Source organism: Zonotrichia leucophrys, chromosome 1 (assembly GCF_028769735.1).
Source record: "Zonotrichia leucophrys gambelii isolate GWCS_2022_RI chromosome 1, RI_Zleu_2.0, whole genome shotgun sequence".
Taxonomy (NCBI): domain Eukaryota; kingdom Metazoa; phylum Chordata; class Aves; order Passeriformes; family Passerellidae; genus Zonotrichia; species Zonotrichia leucophrys.
In genome coordinates this window covers 73,414,605-73,439,762 of record NC_088169.1, presented here as the reverse complement: position 1 = coordinate 73,439,762, position 25,158 = coordinate 73,414,605, and the positions used below count along the sequence as shown (strand labels likewise).

The following is a 25,158-nucleotide window of genomic DNA, read 5'->3' as shown; positions in this document are numbered from 1 at the left end:
TCAGAAATATTTTTATTTTATGTTTTCTCTGTGAGGTTTTGGTACTTAACCAAAGTAAGCATTTGGGAAACATCTCGCCTACCATTTGTCACAAAAACTTGAGCAACTGCTCCAAAGCAGCCACCCTAGTTTATGGAGACAAGCTTACATGGACTTTATGGAGACAGGTGACCCACAGTGAGCAGGATGTGTGGAGGACACTCAGCTGGAGCCAGGGCAGGAGAGTGGCCACCTCTAGCCCACCACCTTCTCACAGAATGTATTGGATGTACATGGCAGGGTTTTGGTGGGGGGGGCTACAGAAAAATGTGGTGGGGGGATGTGTGTGTGTGTGGGGGAGATGCTGTCAGAAGCTTCCCTGTATCCAACAAAGCCAAAGCCAGCCTGCCCCAAGATGGTCCTGGCTGAGCCCAGCAGCATGAATAACAGAGTTAAAGTAAGGCCAAAAAATGCACAATGGCAATTGGAGAGAGGAGTGAGAATATGTGAAAGGGATGGCTCTGCAGGCACCCAGCTAGGTGCAGAGGAGGGGCAGGAGGTGCTCCAGGTACCAGGGCTGTGATTCCCCTGCAGCCCCTGGAGCAGACCATGGGGATGCACAGATCCCCTGCAGCCCTTGGAGGAGACCCACAGCAGAGCCAGAGGATGCTTACTGCAGTGCTCAGAGCTGCATCTGACACTCTAAAAAGGTTCAATACGATCCATTTTGGGTCTGAGCTGCATTTAATTCCTTCACTGTGTGCTCCCAGCCCAGAGGTGTTGCAGACAGCGATTTTCCCCATTTGTGCTCTTTTTGTGATTGTCACAGAACACGCCTCGTGCAGCAGCAGGGTGTATGTCTTGTAAGAGTGCATTTCAAATTGTGCTGGGTCTACATCCAGCTTGTCTGCCATACATTTAAAGCTGAAATCACTCCAGCATTAGCTACAGCTCAAAAGGAGACACATAACTCACTTTACATGGAAGTGTACTTCAATATACTCTTTCTTCAGACAGCAGGGATAAATGACTTGTAGGAAGACACCATTTGCAGGACAGAAAATTTATGTTGCAGAGACTAGAGATTTTCTAAAGCTTTATTATTGATGCAATGAATCAGTATTTGCTACTCTATGTAATCTTGGCAGCATGGCAATACGCTTTTTACTGTTTTGAAAAGAAATGGAAATGCAGAGTAGCTGTTTTATTTCAAAATAGCATCACATCAATCAGCCTTTCCTTTGTTTGTTTTGAAGGAGGTGTATATGTAGGGCTGTTAGATGACAGGTCTCAAAATGCATACCAAGTATTTTACCTTTGGAAGGTGACTGTTACAGATCAGATTCTGCATACTACTGTTTTCATTAAAACAGCTGAATATGAAAAAGAAGAATCAGCTAATATTAAAGAATAAATCTTGCTCTCATTCATTGATTTACTCCCCTTCTTTCCTTGCTCCCAATCCTAATAGGTATTATCCCATGAGATCTCTCTTCACCTCCATATTGTTGACTGAATCCCATTACCTGAAAACATCCTCCTACCACTGGATGAAGAGAAAGAGTAGGAATTCTTGCTTGAGAATTACTAGAATTTACAAAAATCAACAGGATGATGACATGCAGTGGGAATGATGCCACCCAAAGTGGAAGAAAAATGCTTCAGTCCTTTCTCACACAAGATTTGCAGTGCTATCATTGGGAATTCTGCTTCAGCAATAGCTTGTAGAACTGGCACATAAAAAAAGTCCACGGAATATAAACTGAATTTATGACATAACAAATAATATTTAATATAGAGCATTGAATGCATACACATCAATACCAGTGCCGTAACAACAAAACAGAACTTGTAAAATTAGCAGCAGTTTTTTGCAAGTACAAAAATACACATTTTTTTCAGAACATATATAATAGCAAAATTTAACAGGATATATTATACAAACTCAAAGCATTTAGATAATGCATTACTCCAATATATTATATGATGTACGACACAGACAGTGAGACTGAGCACACCCTCGGCAGGTTGGTAGGTGACAGGATGCCGAGAGGTGCAGCTGACACAACAGAAGGACGGGATGTCACCCAGAGGGACCTGGACAAACTTGAAAAGTGGGCCCATGAGAACCTCAGGAGGTTCAACAAGTCTAAGTGCAAGGTGCTGCACCTTGCCCTGGGTCAGGGCAAGCCCAGATGCAGGTACAGACTGGGAGAGGAACTCACTGAGAGCAGCCCTGCCAAGAAGAATTTGCAGGTGCTGGAGGATGAGAGGCTGGCCATGAGCTGTCCGTGTGCTCCCACAGCCCAGAGAGCCAAACGTGGCCTGGGCTGCATCCAGTGGTGGGCAGCAGGGCCAGGGAGGGGATTCTGCCCCTCTGCTCTGCTCAGAGCCCACCTGCAGGGCTGCACCAGCTCTGGGGCACCAGCACAGGGAGGACAGGGACCTGCTGGAGTTGGTACAGAGGAGGACCACAAAGAACATTAGAGGAATAGAAAAGCTCCTCTGTAAGGAAATGTTGAGAGTTGGGATTGTTAAGCCTGGAGAAGAGAAGGTTTCAGGTAGACCTCTCTTAGGCCTTCCATTACCTTAAGGGGGCTTACAAAAAGAAGGGAGGTGACTTTTTATACGGGCAGATAGCAGCAGGACAAGGGGCAAGGTTTTAAACTAAAAGAGAGCAGGATTAGATTAGGAAGAAATTCTTCTCAGAGAGTGATGAAGCACTAGAACAAGTTGCCTCAAGAAGTTGTGGATGCCCCATCCCTGGAAGTAGTCAAGGCTGGGTTGGATGGGGCTCTGAGCAACCTGGTCTAGTGGGAGGTATCCCTGTCTCTATGGCAGGAGGTTGGAACTGGATGATCTTTAAGGTCCTTTCCAACCCAATCCATTCTGTGGTTTTATGTTTTAGATCTTGCATAATAAAATTACGTGTGTTCTGCTTGCAATAATACATAATGCCATTTACAGCAATGTTAAGAAACTATTCACAACTTAAACATGAACAAAACAGCCAACAAAGCACAATAAATGAAACATAGAGTTGCAAGGTGTTAGTTACAAGATTCAGCATTTCCCTTTACATATTTTTGGGCTTACTTTTTTCTTTCTTTTGCAGCGTGAAAGAAATAACTACACCTATTGAATGTACCGTATAAACATACAGAAAACAACACACTTACTCCTTGGAGGACAATGAAGGTCATATTTATCAGTTTCAGAACAGTAGTATAGTACCACAGTTATGGAAGCTATGCTGACTTTGCACGCTACATCAAAAGCACAAAGGACTGGGACTCACATCTGCAAGGCTCAACACTCGAGTGCTCAAGGACAGAGGCCCAGCAGGCAGCCCGCTGCCCTCGCAGGGTCAGGGAACAGGACACTGGCCTTAGTTACCTCCTGGGTCCCTTCCACATTTTCAGGAGATTTCTGTTTGCTTGCTTTTCAGCAATTTTTATTATTCCTGCAATGTTCCCGCAAAGCTTCATATTGGAACATTACTCAGTTTCCTAAAAAAAGAAAACCTGTGAGTCCGGGGACTGCTCAATTAAATTTGAACAATCTGGATGTTAAACTTAAAATGAACACACATCAACACCAAAGGCATTTTCTTTATGGTGTTTATTTTAAGCATTAAAATTCCTCTGCAAAAAGCTTTGGTCAGTCTCTTCAAACTTTGGATTGCTGTAATGCTTTTCTAGACCACCTCATTGCTCATGAAGTCCGTCTCTCCCAGTGACTTTCAGAGGCAATGGCTGAAGGTCGGGCTTAATGCAGCAGCCATGGCCTTCATCAGTAGGTTTCAGGGGTGCTGACCTGCTGCTGGGCCCCACCAAGCCCCTCTCAGCCCCAGTGTCAGTAGGTTGTGGAGATGGTGGCACTGTGGTGGATGGAAGGAAACAGTCATCAGCCACAGCAGCAGCAGCAGCAGCGTCCTCGTGTTTCTTTAGCAACTGGAAAGTGCTGTCGAAAGGGGAGGAGGTTTCACTGAAGGTAAACAGAGCCTGGTCTGAAAACTGGGAGAAAGCACTGTCCAGGGAGCAAATTGACGACACAGATGGAGATGTCCCAGAAGAAGACTGGCTAAAAGAGCTAAATCCTGAGCAAGTATTTAATCCCTCTGGTGTTGGAGGCAGGAGACAATGAGACAGGTCTTTCCTTTCAACGTTTTTGTTTGTGTTGTCACTTCTACCGACATCAATCCCTACAAGCAAGCTCTGATTGCCAAGCTTTTGCCTCTCCACCTGCAGCGACCGGCGCTGGCAGAGACACTCCTCATTTCCGTGAGGCAGGACCACATCACAGCTGGCTTTGCGCGTGGCCCTCTCGCGTGGCCCGGTGTCCTCGGCGCGGCCGGAGCCGCGGCCCTGCAGGCCAACCGCGGGCTCGGAGGAGCGCCGCTGCCTCCGCACAGCCTTGGGAGCACCCGAGGGAGCACCCGGGGGGAAAGCACTGGAGTAGGGAGACTTGCTTGAGTTGTCTTGCAAGGAAAACTTCGGGTGTGCGTCGTCAGAAATTTCCAACTGCTTCAGCTTGGTTTGGCTTTGGATTTCGTCCACCTCCGTCTGCTCCGAATCGCCATCGCTCAGAGTGAAGACAGACTCCCTGCTTCTGTAATCCTGATCACAGGTTTTAATCCAGTCACTGGAGGAAGAGTCAGCTTCATCATTTGCCTCATTTTCCAGGCTGTCATAGGAAGAGTCGTTCTGATGGAGAGAAGCAACATCTGCAAGGACAAACCAAGGCTTAACACATCAGTGACTGAACCGCCCTCTTGACAAGCAGCTTTTTTTTTGTTTTCTTTTTTTTTTTTTCTGGCAAGTATCCTTTGCTTTCAGGAGCATTTGCCCATTAAAGATTCTTCAAGCAAAAGTACTAAGAATTTAATAAAAAATTGCTCCCTTAATTTTGAACTGGAGAATCTAAAGTGAGTCCTAAACTAATATTCAGTCAAGAAACACAAGATAATGGCACAGATAAGGGTTGGGGGGATTTTGTTGTGATTCTGCTTTGGTTTGGTTTTTTTTAAATGGATAGTAGCAAATCCAGCTGTAAACAATAATTTATATACATAGATACATATATGGTATACATACATTGGTAATTTATTTATTTTTTCTATTCATTATTGGACATTGAAGGCAACATTTAATCTTCCTATCCTTCTTTTAGACAAATGAAGAGAACAGGGTATATACTTCTTACCTCTACTTCTTCCAGAAAAGACAATATTTTTAAGAGCAACACTGTGAAGCTTTAGGCTCAGCTTAAACAGCCACCTCATTTGCACTGAGCAGTGCACACCTGGACCCTATCCTGCACCTGCAATAATTGGAATTACATTAAATTTCTTTTGCTCTGGGTTAGGCTAAGCTGTCTTATCTCACATTTGCAGCAGACACAGCTCATGCACGGGCAGTCACCATGCCTCAGTGCCTGCCTGAAAGCTCATTCAGCTGCTGTGACCCTGCTGTTGTGGGTCTGAGCTCTCACTGCCAGCACATCCCAGCACTGCAGACCCCACGTGCTTCACTCCTGGGGAGGGGACAGGCCAAATTTCACCCAATCTCTCTGGAGGCAGAGCTTGGGGAGTTTGAAACAGCCACACACAGTCAGTCAGACATGCTGACATAAGTGCCATTACCACTTTCAGTACAGGCCACCTGTGACAAAATTTATTTTACAAAAATGCTGCTTCAGAAATACTTTAAAGAGAGACACAAAACTTCATCAAAATCAGAGGGCTGGAGAGAAAAAAAGCATTAATGATAATCTGGAAAGCTCTGTCAACTAGTCTGCCAAACACCTTCAGTCATCAGTTTCATGATTTTTCTGTGCTAGCAGCAAAATCTGGATGTCCCATTGAAACTCTGGAGATCTCTCTCTTTTGATAATGAACAGACACTCTCAACCATAACGTAATGGTGTGACAGCTGTATTATGACCACTGTTGATCACTGACCTCCTGATATTTTGAGAAGACACAGGCTGAGGCAAAAATTACAGATTTGAAAGGAAACCTTCACAAAATTTTTTCTTTTTTTTAAATTTTCTTTGCTTCCCCTCCCTTCTTTTTTAACTGTAGTGGTTCAGATGACCGGTACAGGAGCAAGAGTCTTTGTGAAAGCATTTTGTGATATGATCCAGGTCTATGGTAAGTTGAATCAGTGATTATGACCAATTCTTTGGGGAACTGAATGGAAAGAGAACAGCAGTATCTGATAACACCCCATGAAGAAGGTACAGCATTCTTCCATGGAATACACCAATCTTTTTTCTGGCTGAGTTTATCTGTCTTAATAGGATCAAAACATCATTCTGCATTACCTGAGCTGTTCTCTCTCTTGCATGTCATCAGTATTTCTCCAAAGAGGGAGGCAATTTCATCTCCAAAAATCCTGCAGCAATTCTCAATGAGGAACTGTACCAGACTAGAAATCTGCAACAAAGCAAAGGGAGAGAGGCGTCAGATCTTCTCTTATTCAACTCAGGACAAGCTCACCATACAGATGAGGAACAGGAGCAAAATGTCATCCATGAAGGCAGCCAGGAGCTACTCTCTTGGTCTCCTGGACCCAATAAACTGTCCTGGTACACATCTTTGTAAACATATTTTCCATTCTACTGTGTCCTGTTCAGGGGTCACCACAACCAGAGATCTTCTTGAAGAGAGAAGCATTTTGATGACACACTGGGCATTGCTTTATGACCTCTCTCCTCTTCTCCCAGGAAGGTTATGAGAATGGATTGATGAATGTTGCTGGAGCCCTGATAATAGGACAAGTCCTGATTTGAAGAGGTACTGAGTGTTCTCATGTTTGCAACCAACAGTCTGGTTGAATGGGATGAAGGTTGGTTGGGTTTTCTGCTACACCAAAGTGTTTCTCACCTTTTTAATAAATTCACTTTCTATATCAGGAGTGGAGGATACAGGAGGCCAGAGCAGGCTAGGTGCAATGCAGACAGCTAGATTAAAGGCATTCATCTGGTTCTCTTCAGATCGCATTTCTATCCCATGCAGCACTCCAAAGATGTAACGCAGGAGAACGACATTAGCTCTGGGGAGATGCTCTAGTAACCTGAAAACATATAAAAACAGAGTTCTTCACATCAGTGACCACTTTCCATAGATATACACAAGTCAAGATAATGGAAATGGAGAAACAGGGTAATATGGTCCACTAATTAAACCAGCGAGAACGTCAAAGAGATGTTCTTGTTCTTGTTGAAAAAAAATTGTAAGTTGAATATTTGTGATTCTGCATTCTGGGATATGCATTTGTAGGAAAAGAATGTAGAGAATATAAATAACCACCTTTGGATGCTTTTTATCTTCTCTTCATTATTTCCTTGATCCAGCACAGAGACCCACTTATCACACAGCTGGGATGATAAAATACTGCCTGGGATGTTGCGAAGAAAATCCTTATCAAGAGAAAAGAAAAAAACACGTGAGCAGCTGTTCTGGGGCATGTGAGAGGGTAGGAATAAGATACACAGATATAAGAGGATGTATCAATAGGACAGCACTTGCTGGCAAGTATATTGTTACACACAACCACCAAAACCAGAAGAAAATCATCTGAGATAGAGGCACTTTAGATTATGCTTAATTATTTTCCAGCCTTTCTCTACCTTTTCCTGTCAAAATAGAGGTATTTGAATGCTTCACCTGATATTGCTGAACTAAAAAATCTGCAGTGAGACCAGTTATTTTGATGTTGCATAATGTCTGTCTTATCACTTCATCTGTAATGCCTGTTTCTTCTCCTCAGCTGACAAGCTCAAATACCTCCCAACCATAAGCACTCCAAGGCATCAATACCTTCCTTCCTCTAATCAATGGAGTAGTTAAACTAATCATTGATTGTCCTGCTATTCCTCTTTCCTAACACTTCAACCGTGAGCATGGAAATTGTTGCAGTTTAGGAAGAAGGCCAAATCCTAGCTTCCCAAACTAGTTAGGCCGAGGGAAGCTATGATGCTTTTTTTGCACAAGGAACATTGGTTTTGACATACAAGACTGTACAATGCATGGAGAAAATAATCAAAATACTTCTGGCAGCACTATAAACTCACTAGGATCTGCCGTGTAGGGTAGTACTGATGTGTAAGGAGACAGGTCTGCAAACATGCTTTAGTATTTCATATGCAGAGGGTAAACAGGACCAGGATATAGCACAGACCAGGAAAGCTGTCAGCAAAACAAGCTGGCTACTCCTCTTCCTCATGCTAATTCAGTGGTAGCCTCCTGTGGAGATCCTCACAAGGTTAATGTGCCACCCATTCTTGTTAATTCATTCCTCTCTGGGCCTGTCCCTGGAAAAAAGCCCTCCCTGGTCGAGCACAGGATCTGTGCTGCTCTCACCCAAAAAGAGAGACAGGAACAGTCTTCACATACCTTAAACAAAGATGCTGTCACAAATATGGATTCACGGGCCAGGTCCACTTCAGTGCCTGAATCAAGTTTCTCCTTTAGCTCTTTGAATGTTTTTGCACTTCCAGAGCGTCTGAAAATACCCTTGGTGGAAGGCCCCTCTTGGTAAAGGAGGGAAAGCATGTCCTAAAAAAATTAAAAAGGCCAAGAGGATTTCCCATAAATATATTTTATTGTCCAGTGCCACTAAAATGTAGTTTTGCCATTTTTGCCAAAACCTTTTCATCCTAAAACATATCAGAAATCAAACACAATCTAGGCTCACTCTCCAGATCTTGCCACATTGCACAGCAAACCTGTGATTTAGGGATCTCATTTTGGGAAACATCCCCTCAGAAATACTGTGCTGCCACTGCTGAGCACTAACTTTCTTCATGACCTTCCAGGACCTGTGCAAGTTTCAGCCAAGTCATTTAAGCATATAAATGCTGTGGTATGGGAAAAGGAGAGTGGTCTATCTAATTCAAAGCTTTGCATTTGACAGGGGCCTCAGTCAGACACTGCCTTGCAGAAAAGTGTGAGACCCTCACTGCTCATCACTGTAGTTAACATTATCACCAACCACAGACAGAATTCTGTTTCACTGTTGATATCTGAAAAAAGGGAGATTTTTATCTAAACTAGAAAGTGCTTTGTTTGTTAACACATATCTGCACTTCTACAGCAGATCAGAGTCAGGTTTTTAAAAACCCCTTTGCTGCTTGTGAGCAGTATCAGACTCTGCAAGCAGCTCAGGGCTGTCAGCAGAGCCAGCTCTGAGGCAAGGTGCTCCTGCTTGGGAGGTCACTCCAAGGGGGATGAAGCTCAGCTTGTGGCTCCCCTGAAGCCAGTGAGGCTGCACAGGATTAAACAAGTAGACAGCTTATTACAGAGAAGGGAAAACAAGCAGATTCCTGCCTAGCCTTTAAAATAACAGGAGTGACTGATATTTTCTGTTAAATAATAAGAGGAAAACAAGGAGAAAAAGAAATGCAGAAATTTCTCCTGAGATAACATATTCAGGATATTTGCCAGATGCTTAGTTTGATGCTTAGTTCTCTGCAGTCTCCTGAGGGCCATCTCTCAGACATGCAGGTGAACTCCTGCAGGCCTGCTCATGCCATGGAGAATCTGTCAGGGTTATCTCTTTGAAAGGGGAAACACATGCAGACAGACCCTGGGATTATCTGTATGCACACAGTGGCCTGAGGACCAAGTTATCCAAAATGATGGCAAGGGAAGGGACAAGGAGTGGGGGTCCTGGGACACTGGTCCATCATCATTAAACTGAGCTAGTGAACAGCAATGGATAAGGAATGGAGTTTGGGGACTTTACTAGTCTGGACTGTAAGGTAGGTTTTCCTACCACACAGCAGAGCAAGTAAGTCTAATGGAAGCTATTACTTGTGCTTTTATACTTTTATGTTTCTTTCTCACTCTTGCAGAAGTCCAAGATCAAGAATTAATGGAAGTGCAGATGCTTTGGAGGAGCACCTTCATGGCAGCAGAACTCAAGTCAGCATTTTCATTCTCTTTGCAGGAATTTATAGCTCTCCCATCAAAACAAGCTGAGTCTCACAGCACAGGGTGTTAGCACATGAACAAACCCTTTCAAAATACATTTTGAACAAAATATTCACAAGATAAAAATGGGAAGCCCCTATTAAACTAACAAACCCAGATGAAATTGCATGAATGAAGCTATGGTGCAAGACAATTCAGTGTGACAATGACTAAAAGAGAGTCCGTCAGCTGTGAAAGCAAGCTGCAAGCTCTGAAGCAGTTATCCAGCATGCCTGCAGCATTCATCCCTGCTATTTTTTCTCTTGCAAGTAAATCCCATTCAGTTCCCCAGTATTCTATTCTCCAGAGATGCTGCATGAATTCAGAAGTTCTATTTTGTGGTATAAACACAATGTTTAAAATTCAAAGCACAAAGTCTACCAAGCTGTGATTCTATGCTTAGTAACTTTGGGGATTTTTTTCAAATAAAAATTTACTATTATTTATGTGTTGGAGAAATTTCTGAAATGCAGCATTGGCTCATTTCTTAAACAGAGAGAAGGGGAGATCAGGTGATCATAGCCACACAGAGTCCATCTCTGGAGCGCTTATTTAAATAACCTAAATAATAAAAATGCACACTTCTTCAAAAGAAAACACTATTAAAAGACCTGAAACATGGTATGATTCACTATTCAGGCAGTGATAAAGCAGCACATCAAGCACCAGCTTAGAAGACAGAACACCTCCTCTTGTAAACTGGTGTGACCCCACTGATTTCAGTGGGGTTCTGGCAATTTCTTCCAGCCAGAAGTCAGGCTGCTAGGATGAAGGGACCTCATTCCCACTTTGTAACTACTTCATCTGCTGTACTGACAACAGGGCCTTCTAATGACCAAAAATGCCACATACATGCCTTAGTTATGCCTAGGAATGGGCTCTAGGACAACCTTTTTCATGCTCCTACGCTGGTTTTGAGAGCACCCACAGCACCAGAGCTCCCTCAAGGCAGGATGAAAAGATGATACTGTAGCCTCCACATTGCCACCTATTTTTTGCAGGAGTGCTGTCAGACCAAAAATGAGGACTCAGGACGCTTGCCTGCCCTGGAATGACTTCAAGAAAGGCTCTGAAATTGCCTGGTTATGGGCAGGTGGCATTTTATGCATGCGTGGGCTGCCTATATGGGACAGTGGATGAGACATTTATGGATGTGGGGATTTTACAGAGATCTTGGGAGTGGTTTATAAAGTATGTGTGAATGTGGCATTTATTTACACTGTGTGAGTGAGGATTAGGGAACCAGCCTTATAGCATGGGCTATAAAGGAGAAATAGCCCAGAGCAGCAGACTGATCACATGCATTTCTCAAGCTGTTATTAACTGGGCCTGACCACAGAATATGTAAAAAACCAAAGTTCTTGCTGGGACTCACAAATGAGGTTTCCCTATGGAAACATTTCTGGTTTCTTTGCTTGGGTAATTTCAATGTCCCATTTACAAACATATCCTCATTTACCACACAGAGAAATTCCACCACTGTAAGACTCAACCCTGAGCCTGGGACTCACCAGGAGGGGTTTGGGCAGGTTGTCATCCTCACAGATGGTTGTTAGTAAGAGGCCAAAGAGCTTCCCAGGAACAGCAGATGTTGAGGAGAGGGGTGCATTGTCCAAGTGAGTGCCTGGGCCACGCCAAAAAGCCCAATTTATGATAGATCTTTTCCTTTTAAATGACTTTTGGCTTAAGTCTGGGGAAAGAGAAAGGTGTTTATTACGAGAAATGCATTTCAATTCTAGTTCCAGTATTTGAGTTTTGGTGGTTGCTATGGTTTCAAAGGAAAAAATGTCATGAACTCAACCAACTCCTTGCATCCAGCTAAGCCTAATCCCCCATGCACATAGCTCTGTGTGTGTGTGTGCAGAATGTGTTGCCTCACTCAGGCCCTGAAGGGAATCACCAGGATCTGCCCTGCACTGCTGGAGCAATGCCAGCACTCTCCACCAAATGCAGGATGGCAAACTTCAGCCTGCTGACTTCACACACAGCTGCACTCTGCTAAATAACTCATTTTCCACCCACAGGGGCAAATCCACTGCCCTCACCTCAGCATGCTGTCCAGGGCCATCCTAGCTCTCCTGACAATGTGGGAGACTCTCCCCACAAACACCAACAGAGAATCAGCTAATGGGATGGGGCATTTTCAGGCCAGGAAAAGCCTTTGCTCTCTTCTCCACAAAGCAGGAGTATCATCAGTGTCCTCACTCCAAGCATTTGCTGACTGTGGCCCAGGGATGGTGCCTGCCCTTCAATCACTGCCTTCCAGATGGCACTGCAGCACGCTGCCAGCACACTGATGGGCTCTGCTTGTCCCCACTGTCACACACCTCATCAGACATCAACTAACTGAAACTCCTATCTGGAGGGTGAGAGAAGGAAATACTGGTATTGGGACAGAGAAATGGGGGTTTTATATGACCTTTCTCAACATCAGCCCCTGTGAAGTCTTCTTAACAACATGGGTTATTGCTAAAGAGGAGTGCAGACTGTTTATGACAGAAGTGCTAACTGGGAAAAACTTAATCTGATATATTTTTCCTTTCTGAGATGTTTTCAAAGCCAATCAGCATTGATTTAGTCGCTTCCCTACCCCATACACATTTTAATTAGCTGGTTCTCCCAAACATTTTACTTTCTGCTGTTGTGGAGGCCAGAACCAAGTCTTGCAGAATTAAGGATTGTGATACAATACCAGATTTTTCTCTCCAATACTTTATTCTCTCCTATACTTTATCAGAATTTGGTTTTTAGCTCAAAGAGTGATTTTCATTATAGGTCATTCCATTCCAGATCATGCTCCCTTTGGGAATGGGTGGAAGTCTTTTCATTAGATGCTTACAGGATGAAAAGTTACAGTTTAACTCCAAACGTGAACATATGAATGTGAAAGCCTAAAGAAAAATGCTTTTCATAAAAAATAATGAGGATATACATTTTAGGCAGGCCAAAGCTTCAAGAAATGCAAGTGTCTAACATTATGTTTTGGGAGACCATACCTGACCTGTAACTTTGAAAAATGATATTTTTTCCTTCAGGTGAGCTAGATATTGACACCTGAATAAGGTTTGCTTCACAAACAAAGGTTTGCCAGCGTTCTAGTGACACAGCAGCAAATACATACTGGTGGTTTTTTCTGTACACCCTGTAGGTCTCAGTGGAAGCAAAAATGAAGAAGTTATTTTGGAGAACAAGGAATAGAAAAAAAAGAGTTTTAAAATTAGGAACTCTTCTCAGTATTTTACTGATTGTTCCCCCCTTATCAGCCATGTCTCAAATTGAGAATGTGAAGAAGGGGTCATTGCAAGGAACTGCAGCTCTCTCCTGGGACAGGAAGGAAATCTCAGCCAGTTCTTCAGCACACCAGGGCAGACACCAACAACTGATGTGTGCCAATGAAATGCCCTGTCCCTTAAAAACTAACATTCACTGAAAAACAGGAAAACTCATCCTTTTCATACCCCCTTTTAAAGGGTGTTCACAAGTCTTAAGCTGAAGAGATGAGAAGGGGTGAGTGTTCACTTTCCTTCCTTGAACCTCGGCAAAGTGATAATACTAGGACAAGGCCAGACTCCTCTCAGCCAAGACAGATGCCAATTACTGCTCTGCAGAAGTACTTCCACACAAAGTCCTCATGGCCTCGCTCTGGTGGATTATTCTAAGCCAGAATCAGAAAAAAGTAATACCAGTTTGCTGGAAAAATTTGGTAAGAGCTCACAGCAACCACCTCTTCTTGCTCATATTTTACATGAAGGGAATGTCTAGTCATAGTTAATGTTCTAGCCATGGAAATGACATTTCCTCTCCTTGAAACTAATCAGAAACTTCTAAATAAATCTTCAGCTCTATTTAACCATGTGCTCATCACCATAATTTATTGGCTATGTTTAACTGGTAGGTGACCATTCCTGTTACACGCTGAAAGGCTACAACAGAGGCAACAGAAGCATCCCATTTCTTCCACACAGAAAACTCTCCTGTACTGCTTTAACCATCCTGCCAGGACACCTGATGCAATTTGGTGTCCACAGAGCCACTTACATGACCTGAGGGCCAGCTCTCAGTCACATCTGCCTGTCAGCACCTGCACTGCTGTCCCACACTGCTGGAGCAGTCACACCTGCACTGCTGTCCCACCCTGGTGCACACTGCTGGAGCTGGCAGATGCTCCCTGATGCCTCCAGCAGGGACAGCATGTCCTGCACAGCGGTGTCCCTCTGCAGGGAAGTGACAGCAGGGAGGGTAGCACAGCATGTGGCAGTGAATTGTGGGGTTATAGATACTGAATTTACTTTGTATATTCACTCTGTATGTGGCAGTGTGCCCAACACAGATTTTGGCTTGCTGATTTGAAGCTCAAAAGCCAAACCATAGCCTTGGCTTGCATGCAGATAATTTTTGCCATTTTCCAAACCCAAAACAGTCAGGAAAAGCACAAGGAACAGCACTGTATGTGAGATAACCTGCTTAGTAAGCAGTTACACCTATACATCACTTCAACAGGTTTTGTCTGACGAAAGAAGGAAAGGTGAATGCACTAAAAGCCTCTTTCTCCCATTAGCACAGTCTCTGTGCATGACCTGCAGGCTGCCCCAGGCTGCTGCTGCCCCAAGCCAGGCTCACTCCACTCCTGCAGCTTGCACAGCACTGATGATAACACATCTGCATTAGAACTCTACAGGCCTGATTTGCATTTCTATTTTCTTTTGCCAGTCAACATCAGCTGCCAAAGCAGGGCCTGTAAACCTAATTACACCCCTTTGCTAGATTGCCTCATTCTTAAAATATGCCATGAAGTAATATATGATAGAAATTACTGGGAGGGGGGGTGGATGAATGCATGTGGAAAGGAAATTAATTTATATAAAATATAATCAATTTCCAAAATAATTTGTAATGGACTCTGGTATAGCCTCACTGTACTTAATTTCTAAAACCTTTACAAATGGATTCTATTAATATTAATATATTGTGGAAGATTTTAAGTATTGGGGAGTGCCCAAGATAACAGTGTGGATGTTATTTTTTTATGATGTGGTTATTAATGGTGAAGTGAGGCACCTAATTGAGCTGAGAATGCTAGGGTGTTAAGAACAACAAAAACACACCATGGGATGTATCCTTGCCCTAAGTCTAATTTCCCAATCCTGTCACTATCTCCTTATTTGTTTTATCATGAGCAGAGCACAGTCATTGTGTCATTGACAACAGAGTGCAAAACAGAGAGCAGGTGCTCCTATTTTTGCAGCATCAAGGCCAAAGGCAGAAGAAAATATTACCTTCTTTATTTTACTCAAAGAGCACTGAAATAAAGTTCTATTCGCTCAGTTCTATTCACTTTACTTCATCTAGGCACTCAAGTACCTGCCTAGGCTTTGCCCCTTGAGGGTCCCAGTGAGGCAGAGTGTTGTCCTAAGTACTTTCCCAAATGTTGCATGGGAATTCTGTGCCAAAGCCTTGATTCTTGAACTGTGAAACCACCCTGCCTTGTTACAGAGCACAGCAAGGGCTGCAGAGAGAAGCTCAGCTAACAAGACTCACAAAAATTGCAGGGGAGAGAGAGATTCTGTCTTTCTTTTGCTGACTTTAGAACAATCACTTGACAGGCAGCTTGTCAAACTGCAACTTCCAAAGATGACATGTGTACAACAGCACACTCAGATCAGTGAGAGCTACAGTGTAAACCCCCCCAGAGCAGCTGGAAGATACACCTGCACTCTCCTCTGTGCTCCCCAGCCCGGCACATGTGCCTTCTGCAGCAGAGCCAGGTGGCCAGGCTGTGGTGGGGACAGAGCTGGGCTGAGGGGACAACGTACCGTTCAGCTGCTGGCACACGGCCACCTGGCTGGGCTTCAGCACAAACTGGCACTGCAGCTCCTGGGGCAGCTGCTCCGGCAGGAAAGGGCCCTGGAGCTGCCTGGGGCAGGCACAGGGCTTTGATCCGTGGGGCATGGCGTCACGAATGTGGCTCATTGTGATTCCAAAGGGATACTCGTGGCCTGTTCAAAGAGAAATAGAAATCATCTCTCTTGGATTGGCTGGAGACTTGCAAAACTCCATCTGCTCTGGAGGAAAAGCAGATTTGGCATGCTGGCCCGCAGCACTTTCTCAGTACTCTAAGAATTGTTGCTTTTCTCCATATTTGCATGGGCATAAATCATACACTGGCAGATAGGGAGTTACCGTGTTTGGTGTAGTTAAACAGATGTAAAAGTAAAATCTGATCTATTACAGCTGTATCACATAAAAAAGCCTGTCAAAAAAAAATAAAAGTGACTATTTCTGAGTTCAGCGTTTACTCTTTCTACTGCTTTTATTGTGGCACTGAAAGTTAGGTACTGCTTGCTCACATCATTCTGGAGGGAAATGAGATTTTGGGATCAGACATGTCAAATTTCTGCTGAGCATGCAAAACCAAAAAATTCCAGTATGGAAGTGGTCTTCCCTCCCTTAGTATGTTAAGTTCAACAGCCATCAGCTCAGTCAAATGAGACACAATTATGGCTCCTGTCTGAGGCTGAAACAGGAAGGAAACGTTAATCACAGGGCTGATGCAAATGAGCTCTGTTGGCTTTAACCAGCATCTTTGGGGACTACACAGAGGCAATTCATGTCTGGAGGAGCTTTCACAAATGCCACCGGAAAGATGCTTTTCCAACTTGTCTAAAGACCTGGTGGGTTAAATACATGAAATGTGGATGCAATGCTAAGATGTTTTTGTTAGCTTGCAGTTAGACTTGAACACTAAGAGAATGGAAGAGGTGTTATTTGAGATTATAGTATGAAGCTATGGCACAGGCAAACTCTGCTTCTGACATGCACCTGTAATAAAAGTTTGCCTTATCTAATAAACCTTTGCATAAAAGTATCAAGAAAAGCATCACTTTCATGTCAGATTCTTCTTTTCCAAGGATTGCAACTTGAATTTGCAGCGAGAGTCAGTCAATTAGAAAGGTCTTTTCCATTTCTGAATTCTCTGGTTCTATGTTTAAAGCCATGGATGTGATCTGAAGAAGATACACAGTAATGGCCAGAAACCCAAAGTCTGGTATGTGTCAAAGGCAAAACAGTTTGCACTCTCTGTAAGGTGCACAAGTTAGACATTTTATAAATATTAATGTTGTCTGACTCCAGTGAAGCATTTGTAGCTAAGGTTACTTTGAGAAGGAATGCTAAGATTTACTGGGATTAGATGTGCAGGAGAAAAAAATAGAAAATCCACAAGTTTTTCTTGTTCTAATCATCTGCAAACTGAGGCAGCACAAGTAATGCTGGGCTTCTAAAGGAAAATGTTCTTAGTAATGGAAAGGGATTTGTTCTCAGTGAAACATGGGCCGAAATCAAATCACTCCATCCAATCACTTCTGAGATTTGTGTTGATTCCTGGTCCTGAAATGTTTTGAAATGCATTTTAGAAATTAATAAGCACTAATTTGCTCCTAATCAGAGGGGAGCTGTCAGCTAAAATGAGAAATACAGGATTGGAAAGGATGGAATCAGTTAACTTGAGCTGTGGAAGGAAAAATCATTTCTCAAAATTCTGCTGAGTTTTGCTGAGGAGGGGACAATGCTATGGAGGTGTAGGAAGAAATATGGGAAAGCTGGACAACCTCCAGAAGAGGAGTGACTGGAGAGGCCAACCCTGCAGAAACTCTGGGGCTCATGCAGCAAAACTGGGGCAGAAATAAATGAACTTCTTCAACCTCTTAGTGACACAAGCAGACATCTGCTCTTCAAAACAAAGGATCACCATTTCCCTAACTCCAGAGAGGCAAACTCATGTGATAGGGAAGTAAGAGAAAAAACAGGAAAAACAAAGCAAAAGAGGAAGCTGAACTTTAGTCTTCTCTCTATTTCTTGCTTCCTACAGCAGTAGTAACTGAGTGAATATTGAAAAACAAAACAATGTCAACAACTTACCAATAAGAGGGTAAGGAGCATGCTCTCTTCCTGAAATCACCCATAGCTTGTAGTCTTTTTCAGAGCCCTTTAAAACCAAAATTAAGAATCAGCTTGTCAGCCATTATGGACAGGTTCTCAGATAAAGTTTCTCACAATATAAGGATAATCTGCACCTTGCCAGCAGGGTGAAAGGAATCCCCTTTACTTCTGCAGTGCCCAAGTCTGCCACTAGCAAAATTCCTGCACTGTGTCTGTCATGTGCAATGTGGTTTATGCGAGCTGGGCTCAGCTCTGAGCAGTGAGAGGTGCTGGAGCCCATCATCTCTGAAGAAAAAGGGGGAGATTTGCCCCCAGTTCTTTCCCTCGGACTGCAGTGCCTCCTGGCAGCAGAGGGATGGATGTCAGACCCCCCTCACTACTCTGCTCCACCCTCTCCACACCTTTTCCACATCTCTAAGCAGGAGGAGCTCAGGCTGGTGAGCCGAGAGCATCCTGTGACTGACACTGGAGCACAGGGCAGGAGCACCTCCACCTGAGCCCACCCTAATGATGCCAAGGCAAGGGTGGCAGCCCCAGTCTCCTGGCACTCAGTGCTGCCCCAAAATCTTGTTGTAGGGCTGCTGGCAGCCTTTTTGTGCAGCCCTTATGTGTGAAAGGGCTTGGGACTGCTGGATGGTGTTTTAAGACTACTGAGCCCTCTTTTAAAGTGTACAGCAGAGAGGACAAATTTACATCAAAAGAGACCATTTTCAAAAGACTGGGGAATATGATCTTTTTGGGAAAAGCTGTGAAAACCTCTCATTTAAATCAAACCAAATTAAAGCGAGCTCTAAATATTGCCTTTAGTATAAATGTACCAAAAAAAGTGGATAAATACACTGCATTAAAAGTTATCTATTTTACCTTAAATCCCTTTTTGGTGAGACTACTAAATCAGAATAGTTAAAATTATAAAAGTTTTCTGGCTATAAAAAGCAATAAATACCTCATGACAGCATTTACTTAGATCCAAAGTTAATTCCTACCTCCTTTCAAACAGACTTGCCTACTACCCTGCATTTTCTGGACCTTCACCCAGCGTTCCTAAGGCTTTTGAGACTCTTCCTACTTGCTGCATGCACCTGATGTAATGCTGATACACCCAGCAAAGCCTTTGCAGTTTGCTCTCTGACTGACAGAGCTTTCTGGCCCATATTAGCACTGCTGTTAAGTCAGCTAGCAGGGGGCAGAAGGAAAATAAATAGGCTTTGGAGACATCCCTGATGCCTTGGGGCAAGCATCCAGGAGCAAATAAATACAGCTGAAGAGCACAAGAAAGGGTATTTGCTTTTCCTTTCACAGACATATATGAAAGGGTTCGTTGCTGTGAAGGGGAAGCAGGGAAGGGAAGGGCCAGTTAAGCGTGGTTGCAGGAGGCAGATTGCTCATCTCTGACTACAAATCCTGTCCTTTATGGCTTTATGAGGCCATTTGTCAGGATAAATGTGACTGTCCCAGAAAAGTCAGCAAGTGTACTTACAAAGCTGAGAAACCCAAGGCCCTTCCTTCTGCCCCACTTGATGATTTGGAGCAGATGATCAATGCCATTTTGCATGAGCTAGCTGTCATTTCACCAGAGAAACCACAGACGAAAAAACCCTGATGTGTTAAACCAGAGTGAACTCAGCCAAATAGCCCCATTAATCACACAATATGTGAAATGTAGTTTTTATAAGTGCCATTGAAAAGTCATGGAGCTCCTTTCAAGTGGTTCTCTGTGGACAGAAATAAAAAACCTCGATACAGCACGTAAGGCAGAGCTTCCTTACAGCCAGAACAATCCTACCAGGGGGCTGGGTGTTTGATTGATGTGCAAGCTACAGCTTAATTTATTTAGCTTGTTTGATTTTATTGCTAATCTTATGATACGCCTCTAATGAAAAAAAAAAAGCTTTCTGCTATAAAGAAGCAGTAAAAAAATGCAGTATATTAGCTGGGCAAATAATTCTGCAGGCAAGGTTTTACATCTTTCATATGGCTTTCATTCTTTTTCTACTTGAAATAAAAATGTAAAGAGGAGGAAAAGGTTGATTGTGATACATACAAAAGAACACAATGCTGAAACCCAACGAGCTCCTTGTCCTGTTAATCTCCAAGTATTCTCTTTAAATATTACCATTTTCCTGGTTTTTCTGTACACAAAGTGAGGAAGCGCAAATGACACCCGTAAAATGGGTAAAAATGAAGCACATCACAATAAAGACTTGCAGCTGTAACAGCACTCAGTCTCCTGATTTTTGGTGCAGAGCAGGGGAGACAATCTGCAATTAAAATCCTAATTTTAATTCACCTTTTATCCTTTTCACCTTGCAATCCCTCTATCGACTCCAGAGATTCCTTAATTAAATGGACTACTGGATTCTAAGCCAGGGCCCCAGCCCTGGTGTAAATGAGATGTCTGAGCAGTAACAAGATGGGCAGACACAAATTGCCGTGCCTGGGAAATGCCAATCCAGCAGAATAGACTCCTGCATTAAAAGCCTATGTAAATTATGGATAATGGATGCTGGGGAAGGCAAATCCTGAGGTTACTCCAACTTTTGCTGTGAGTCTCCAGAAGCCCCAGGGAAGCATAACAGTGGCATTTTGCTCATCATATTCGACTCTTCACACTCAGGGCTGTGGTAAGGAAAGACTTGTCAGAGTCCATGCAATGAGATCAATGTATGCATCATGAGTAAAACATTTTAAAAAATCCTGTTACCCAAACAGCAAGCTGATAGACCAGCTAAAAAGCTGTCACCAGGAGCTTCTGTGTGATGATCACTGGTACTGGTTGGAGCATGCTGTGAAACAGAGTGAGAAGCCAGAATTCTTGTCCCTGGCACTGATCCTCTATCACACCTGAGGCACTACCTAGTCTGGGTTAGGGCAAAGGAAGCCAGCTGAGGCAGGACTTGATCTAGCAGGGATCACTGCATCTATCTGGTACACTACCCTGCATTATTGTAAGTTCTGTAAAAGCCTTTTTCCAAAACAGTTTCAGGACACTGTTTAAATTCGGTGCATTCAGATTTCATGCACGCAGTTACATTCATGTATCACATAACTCCAAAGGTCCATGGATATTCAGAGTACCTGACTGGGACACCTGGGAGCAGTGCAATCTGGGGACACAGCTGATCATGCATGTCTGCACACTCTGAAACCAGCTAACACGCTTCTTCTTGTTCACACTGAAGCATGCTAAAGGACTCTATCAAACTCTCACTCCTTGTGTCAAGGTATCTCCTCTTAGGCATCAGCAAAAGCAACTTGATTTAAAAGTAACTTGAAACATGACTGATCCCTTACAGGGATGAGAGGTTCACTCAAAACTTTTAAGGCACTTGATAATCTATGGAGGTCTATATGTTAACAAGGCACTTCTGCTGCATTTCAACAACTCTAGACTACTATGTTAAAGGATTTGATAATGTTCATATCCTAACACTTGGAAAAAGTGCAAGGGAAGATCTGAGTGTTAAAAGTAACTACAAAGAAAGACTCATTAAAATTGGTGCAAGGACTTACATTAATTCCCAGCTGCTGCAATGCCATCAGAATGACATCATTTGCTGTATCAACATTGGTTACATTTAGGGTTTTTGACTGTGAACAGAAAAAAACAGAAGGGGAAAATGGCATTAAAATTTTGGATTTGCAAAGAGTATCTGAGTAGTGCAGTAGCTCTGCATAATTCATTGTTAGAAAAAATGAGAATATCCTGTTAAAATTTTACTTGATAAATAAATTATACTACATAGATAAAGGTCCAGCTGTCTGAAACCAAGGTTTGATTCCTCTGCTTTGTCACACACTTTCCATATTTGCTTCCTGCTTCCCCAACAGCTCAATCAGAAGAGAGTATTACAATTACTGGGACATGACTTCCACATTAAAATATGCAAGAAGTCAGAACCACTAACAGCACTTTTAGACACTGCATAAGGGAAGAATAATGGTTTGATTAATTTAAAAGCATGGAAGTTTCAATGAAACATTTCAGGGAGTTTTTTTCAGTGAAATATCAATTGTTAATTTCTGTCCTTTTCAACTGAAGATCTCTGTGGTAAGAAAGAATTGTGCACAGGCTGTTCATCCCCATAACCTTTCCCACATTTTATATAGATTTCTCAAAGCTAGATTTGGCTTAGTACCAGAAGCACTTCCTGTTGGAAATGTTCCATCCAGTTAAAACAAGACCTTTCCAGCATCCTCCAGAATCTGCAGATAGGCAGTTTGGAAAAGCACAGAGCAGCAGAGATCCCACTTTCTAACCAGTTACAGTGACCTGCACAAAGTGCCAAGCTCTGTGTCAGCCAAAGTGCCACTTCCCACAGCTGTCCTTCCAGAGGGAGATTTCAGCACCTGCAGCCTGGCACCAGCATGGCTCCTGTCCCGCAGGGCAGGGCTCTGTGCCTCACTCCATGGGCTGCTCCAATGCTTGCAGCACCACACCCATGCTGGCCTGGCCTCCCATCCAGCTCCCACTCACCAGGCACAGGTCACTGAGCCCTGGTAGAGGCTGGCTTGGCTCTGCCACCAGCACCACACAGCTTGTGGACGGCAGCTGCTTCATGGTCGGACCAAAGGCTTGGTAGAACCCACTGCAAGGCAAGCCCACTGCAGGAAACCACCCAGGCCCACCTTAAAGAACAGAAGGCAGCAGAGCTGGGATGTAGATGTTTACTGCCAGTCCCAGGAGAGTCTGCAATGCCCTGTAGCACATCACTTTTATGCTGGCCATAAGAAGTTCAGGTGAAACAAACCCCTGACATTTTGCATTTTAAAAATATCTAAGCTGTACCTTTGTGTAAGACCCTGGCAGTAACAAGCTGCCACTGCAATGAAAGGAAAGTAGTGAGAATACTGTGTATCTTGCTTCAGGACAGATCTGAACGCTCATACCATAAAAAATTTAACATTTGCCTGAAGCAATGACATCTGGCTCTCAGGAGTAGGTCAGCACATTTGCATAAGTTTTGCTCTTGGCTAGAATACAGTTTGTGCCTTGTGTTCAGCCTTCCCTACTGTCCAAAAATGCAATAATTCTTGGGCGTCTCCAGCTGCTGTAGCACAGGAACCACAGCACCATAAGAACTACGTGCATCACAAAATTTCCATCTGTTCCTCTACTGTTTTATTGCTGATAATATCTAGACTACAGAGTGTTGTTCCTAGGACTGTCAGTGTCAAGGGACCATATATGGCACAAGAGCTAATTATAGCTAAGGAGAAAAGACACTGCAGAAAACCCCAACAAACCCTGGCACAAGACTGCAGCACCTGAGTGCATGTATGATTTATGAACTTTTACACCTGAGCAGACCTTGATCTGCAGCCCTGCATTTGAACTGTCCCAATTATTAGTATTGCTTATTAACTTTTATCTTAGCAACCTGGCAATTCTGTCATTGTTTACCTTAATGATGATTTTCTGGGGGAAAAAAATAGAAAAAGACAGACTCCTTTATGCTTACATCTATGCAAATATAGAGTTCTAAGCGGAGAGTCATTTTTGGGCAAAGACTTACAGTGAAATCTAACTTCTGTGAAAATTTCTTATGCCCTTGTCCATGCTCCTTAGGATTCTGAGCTTGAAATACAGATGCCACAAGCACAGTTAGAAAGAAATTACAAAAAGCAGAGGAAAAATGGTTTAACTATCACTGAATGCTAGAGTATCTCTATGGAACTGGCTACATACAAGAATTTAGATTAAATTAGTTAAAAATTATATAGTCGAAAAGGTACAAATCATATTATGGGTGGCCTTCCTTTACTAGCTACTCTTTGCCTATAAATCCACCAAAATCTATTATTTGATGATTAACATGCTTAAGGCAATTTCAGGGTGCTCTTATACACTGATTTACTGACTTAAGATTATTATAAACAATATAACAACTGTAACTGACATTTCTGGAGATGCTTATGGATAAATTCTACTAGAGGTGTTTCTTGGGACTTCACACTGCACAGTCTTTAGTTCATGTGCCAGAACCAGTATTTCTTACCAAGCACACAGCCCTTAAAACAGAAATTGTGTATTAAAGATATGGAACAAACAGGGCTGTCTATGCCAAGACTTTTCGAGGGGTTGAATCCTTAAAGGAGATAGCAAACTAAAGGAAACCTCTCAATATCCAAAGGATTTGCAGGTGACTAGCACTGCTAGGTGATGTGGATTTGGAGCCCAGTTTAGCTCAAGAACACTTACATATGCACAAGTCCCCACGTCCTTTGCAATTATCGTCAGGCGGATGCTTTTAGGATTGTCCTTTTCCTTCTCTTCTCTTATCCGACTGACAAAACAAGAACAAAACAAGTAAATTTTTAATATTGCACACATAAATAGCAAGACATAGATTTATACAGCAATCAAGCAGTAACTTGGTAAGAAGGAGATGGTTTGCAGATGTGCTGCAGTAGAAAGATCTCTGAGGACAAGAGAGCATCCAGCAGTGTCTGGAAGGGAGGCTGACTGTGGCTCCCCCTAATGCCCTCTTGCACTGAAGTTCATTGCAGAAATCAGAGTAAGCAGCAGAGAAAGAAATGGGAAAAAAATCAAGCTAAAACTACCCATCATTGCGATGTCTGAGTCTGCACTACGGACTCCTACTGGAATCAGTTCCATCAGTACAGACCAGTTCCAAGGACTGAACAGGGGAACAGTGAACTGGAAATCATCCCAGCAAGGATGATCCAAACAACCCAGCTACTCTGAAGAAGCAGGTAAAGACAAAAGCCTCAACCAGAAGAACTGGGCAACCAGAAAACAGAACCCTCCAGCACTGGGCATGTTTTTTCAGAACAAAATACATCCAGCCTTGAGCAGCAGACAGGTTAGAGCAGAGGTTTCTGAGCTGGGCTTGCCTGAATGCCACCACCATGGAAAGAGCTCCAGGCTCAACCTGAGCCACGGTGGCAGAGGCTCCTGCTGCTGTGTTGGGAAGGAACAATGTGTGATAGGAATTGCTGCAGTTTTCTGCTGAGCACAGAGAAGCAATTCCCTCCTTGCACAGGGATTGTTGCAGAAAGCACACATCTTCTGAGGGAGGAGACATGCGATTATTTTTCTTAATATTTGAAATTGTATTTTTCTTAATATTATCTATCATGATGGCATAAGCATCACAGCTTGGGAATCACTGGTCTAGACCAGGACTCTTTCCAGTGTCTTTAGAGACCATAAAATAAAGTACCTTTGCAAAACAGACAGCCATGTTTCCTTTTGTTCTGCAGACCTGAAAGAATTAAAGGAAAAACAGGACAAATCA

At 43.2% G+C, this 25,158-nt stretch overlaps 1 protein-coding gene across 2 annotated transcripts in view; it reads right to left on the bottom strand.

The window, feature by feature from the left end:
* Positions 1-1,329: 1,329 nt before the first annotated feature.
* Positions 1,330-25,158, bottom strand: part of ARHGAP20 (Rho GTPase activating protein 20) — a 58,784-nt gene continuing 34,955 nt past the window's right edge. Inside the window, exons 5-15 of one of the 2 annotated variants that reach the window (XM_064717881.1) lie at positions 25,084-25,125; positions 24,099-24,183; positions 21,410-21,487; positions 17,876-17,942; positions 15,772-15,954; positions 11,470-11,648; positions 8,381-8,542; positions 7,295-7,404; positions 6,869-7,058; positions 6,307-6,418; positions 1,330-4,705 (exon numbers count right to left, since the gene is read on the bottom strand). In XM_064717881.1, coding sequence (XP_064573951.1) covers positions 3,687-4,705; positions 6,307-6,418; positions 6,869-7,058; positions 7,295-7,404; positions 8,381-8,542; positions 11,470-11,648; positions 15,772-15,954; positions 17,876-17,942; positions 21,410-21,487; positions 24,099-24,183; positions 25,084-25,125 — 2,227 coding nt within the window. In that variant the 3' untranslated portion in view covers positions 1,330-3,686. The remainder of the gene's footprint in view (positions 4,706-6,306; positions 6,419-6,868; positions 7,059-7,294; positions 7,405-8,380; positions 8,543-11,469; positions 11,649-15,771; positions 15,955-17,875; positions 17,943-21,409; positions 21,488-24,098; positions 24,184-25,083; positions 25,126-25,158) is intronic. The other variant, XM_064717871.1, reaches the window with a different exon arrangement.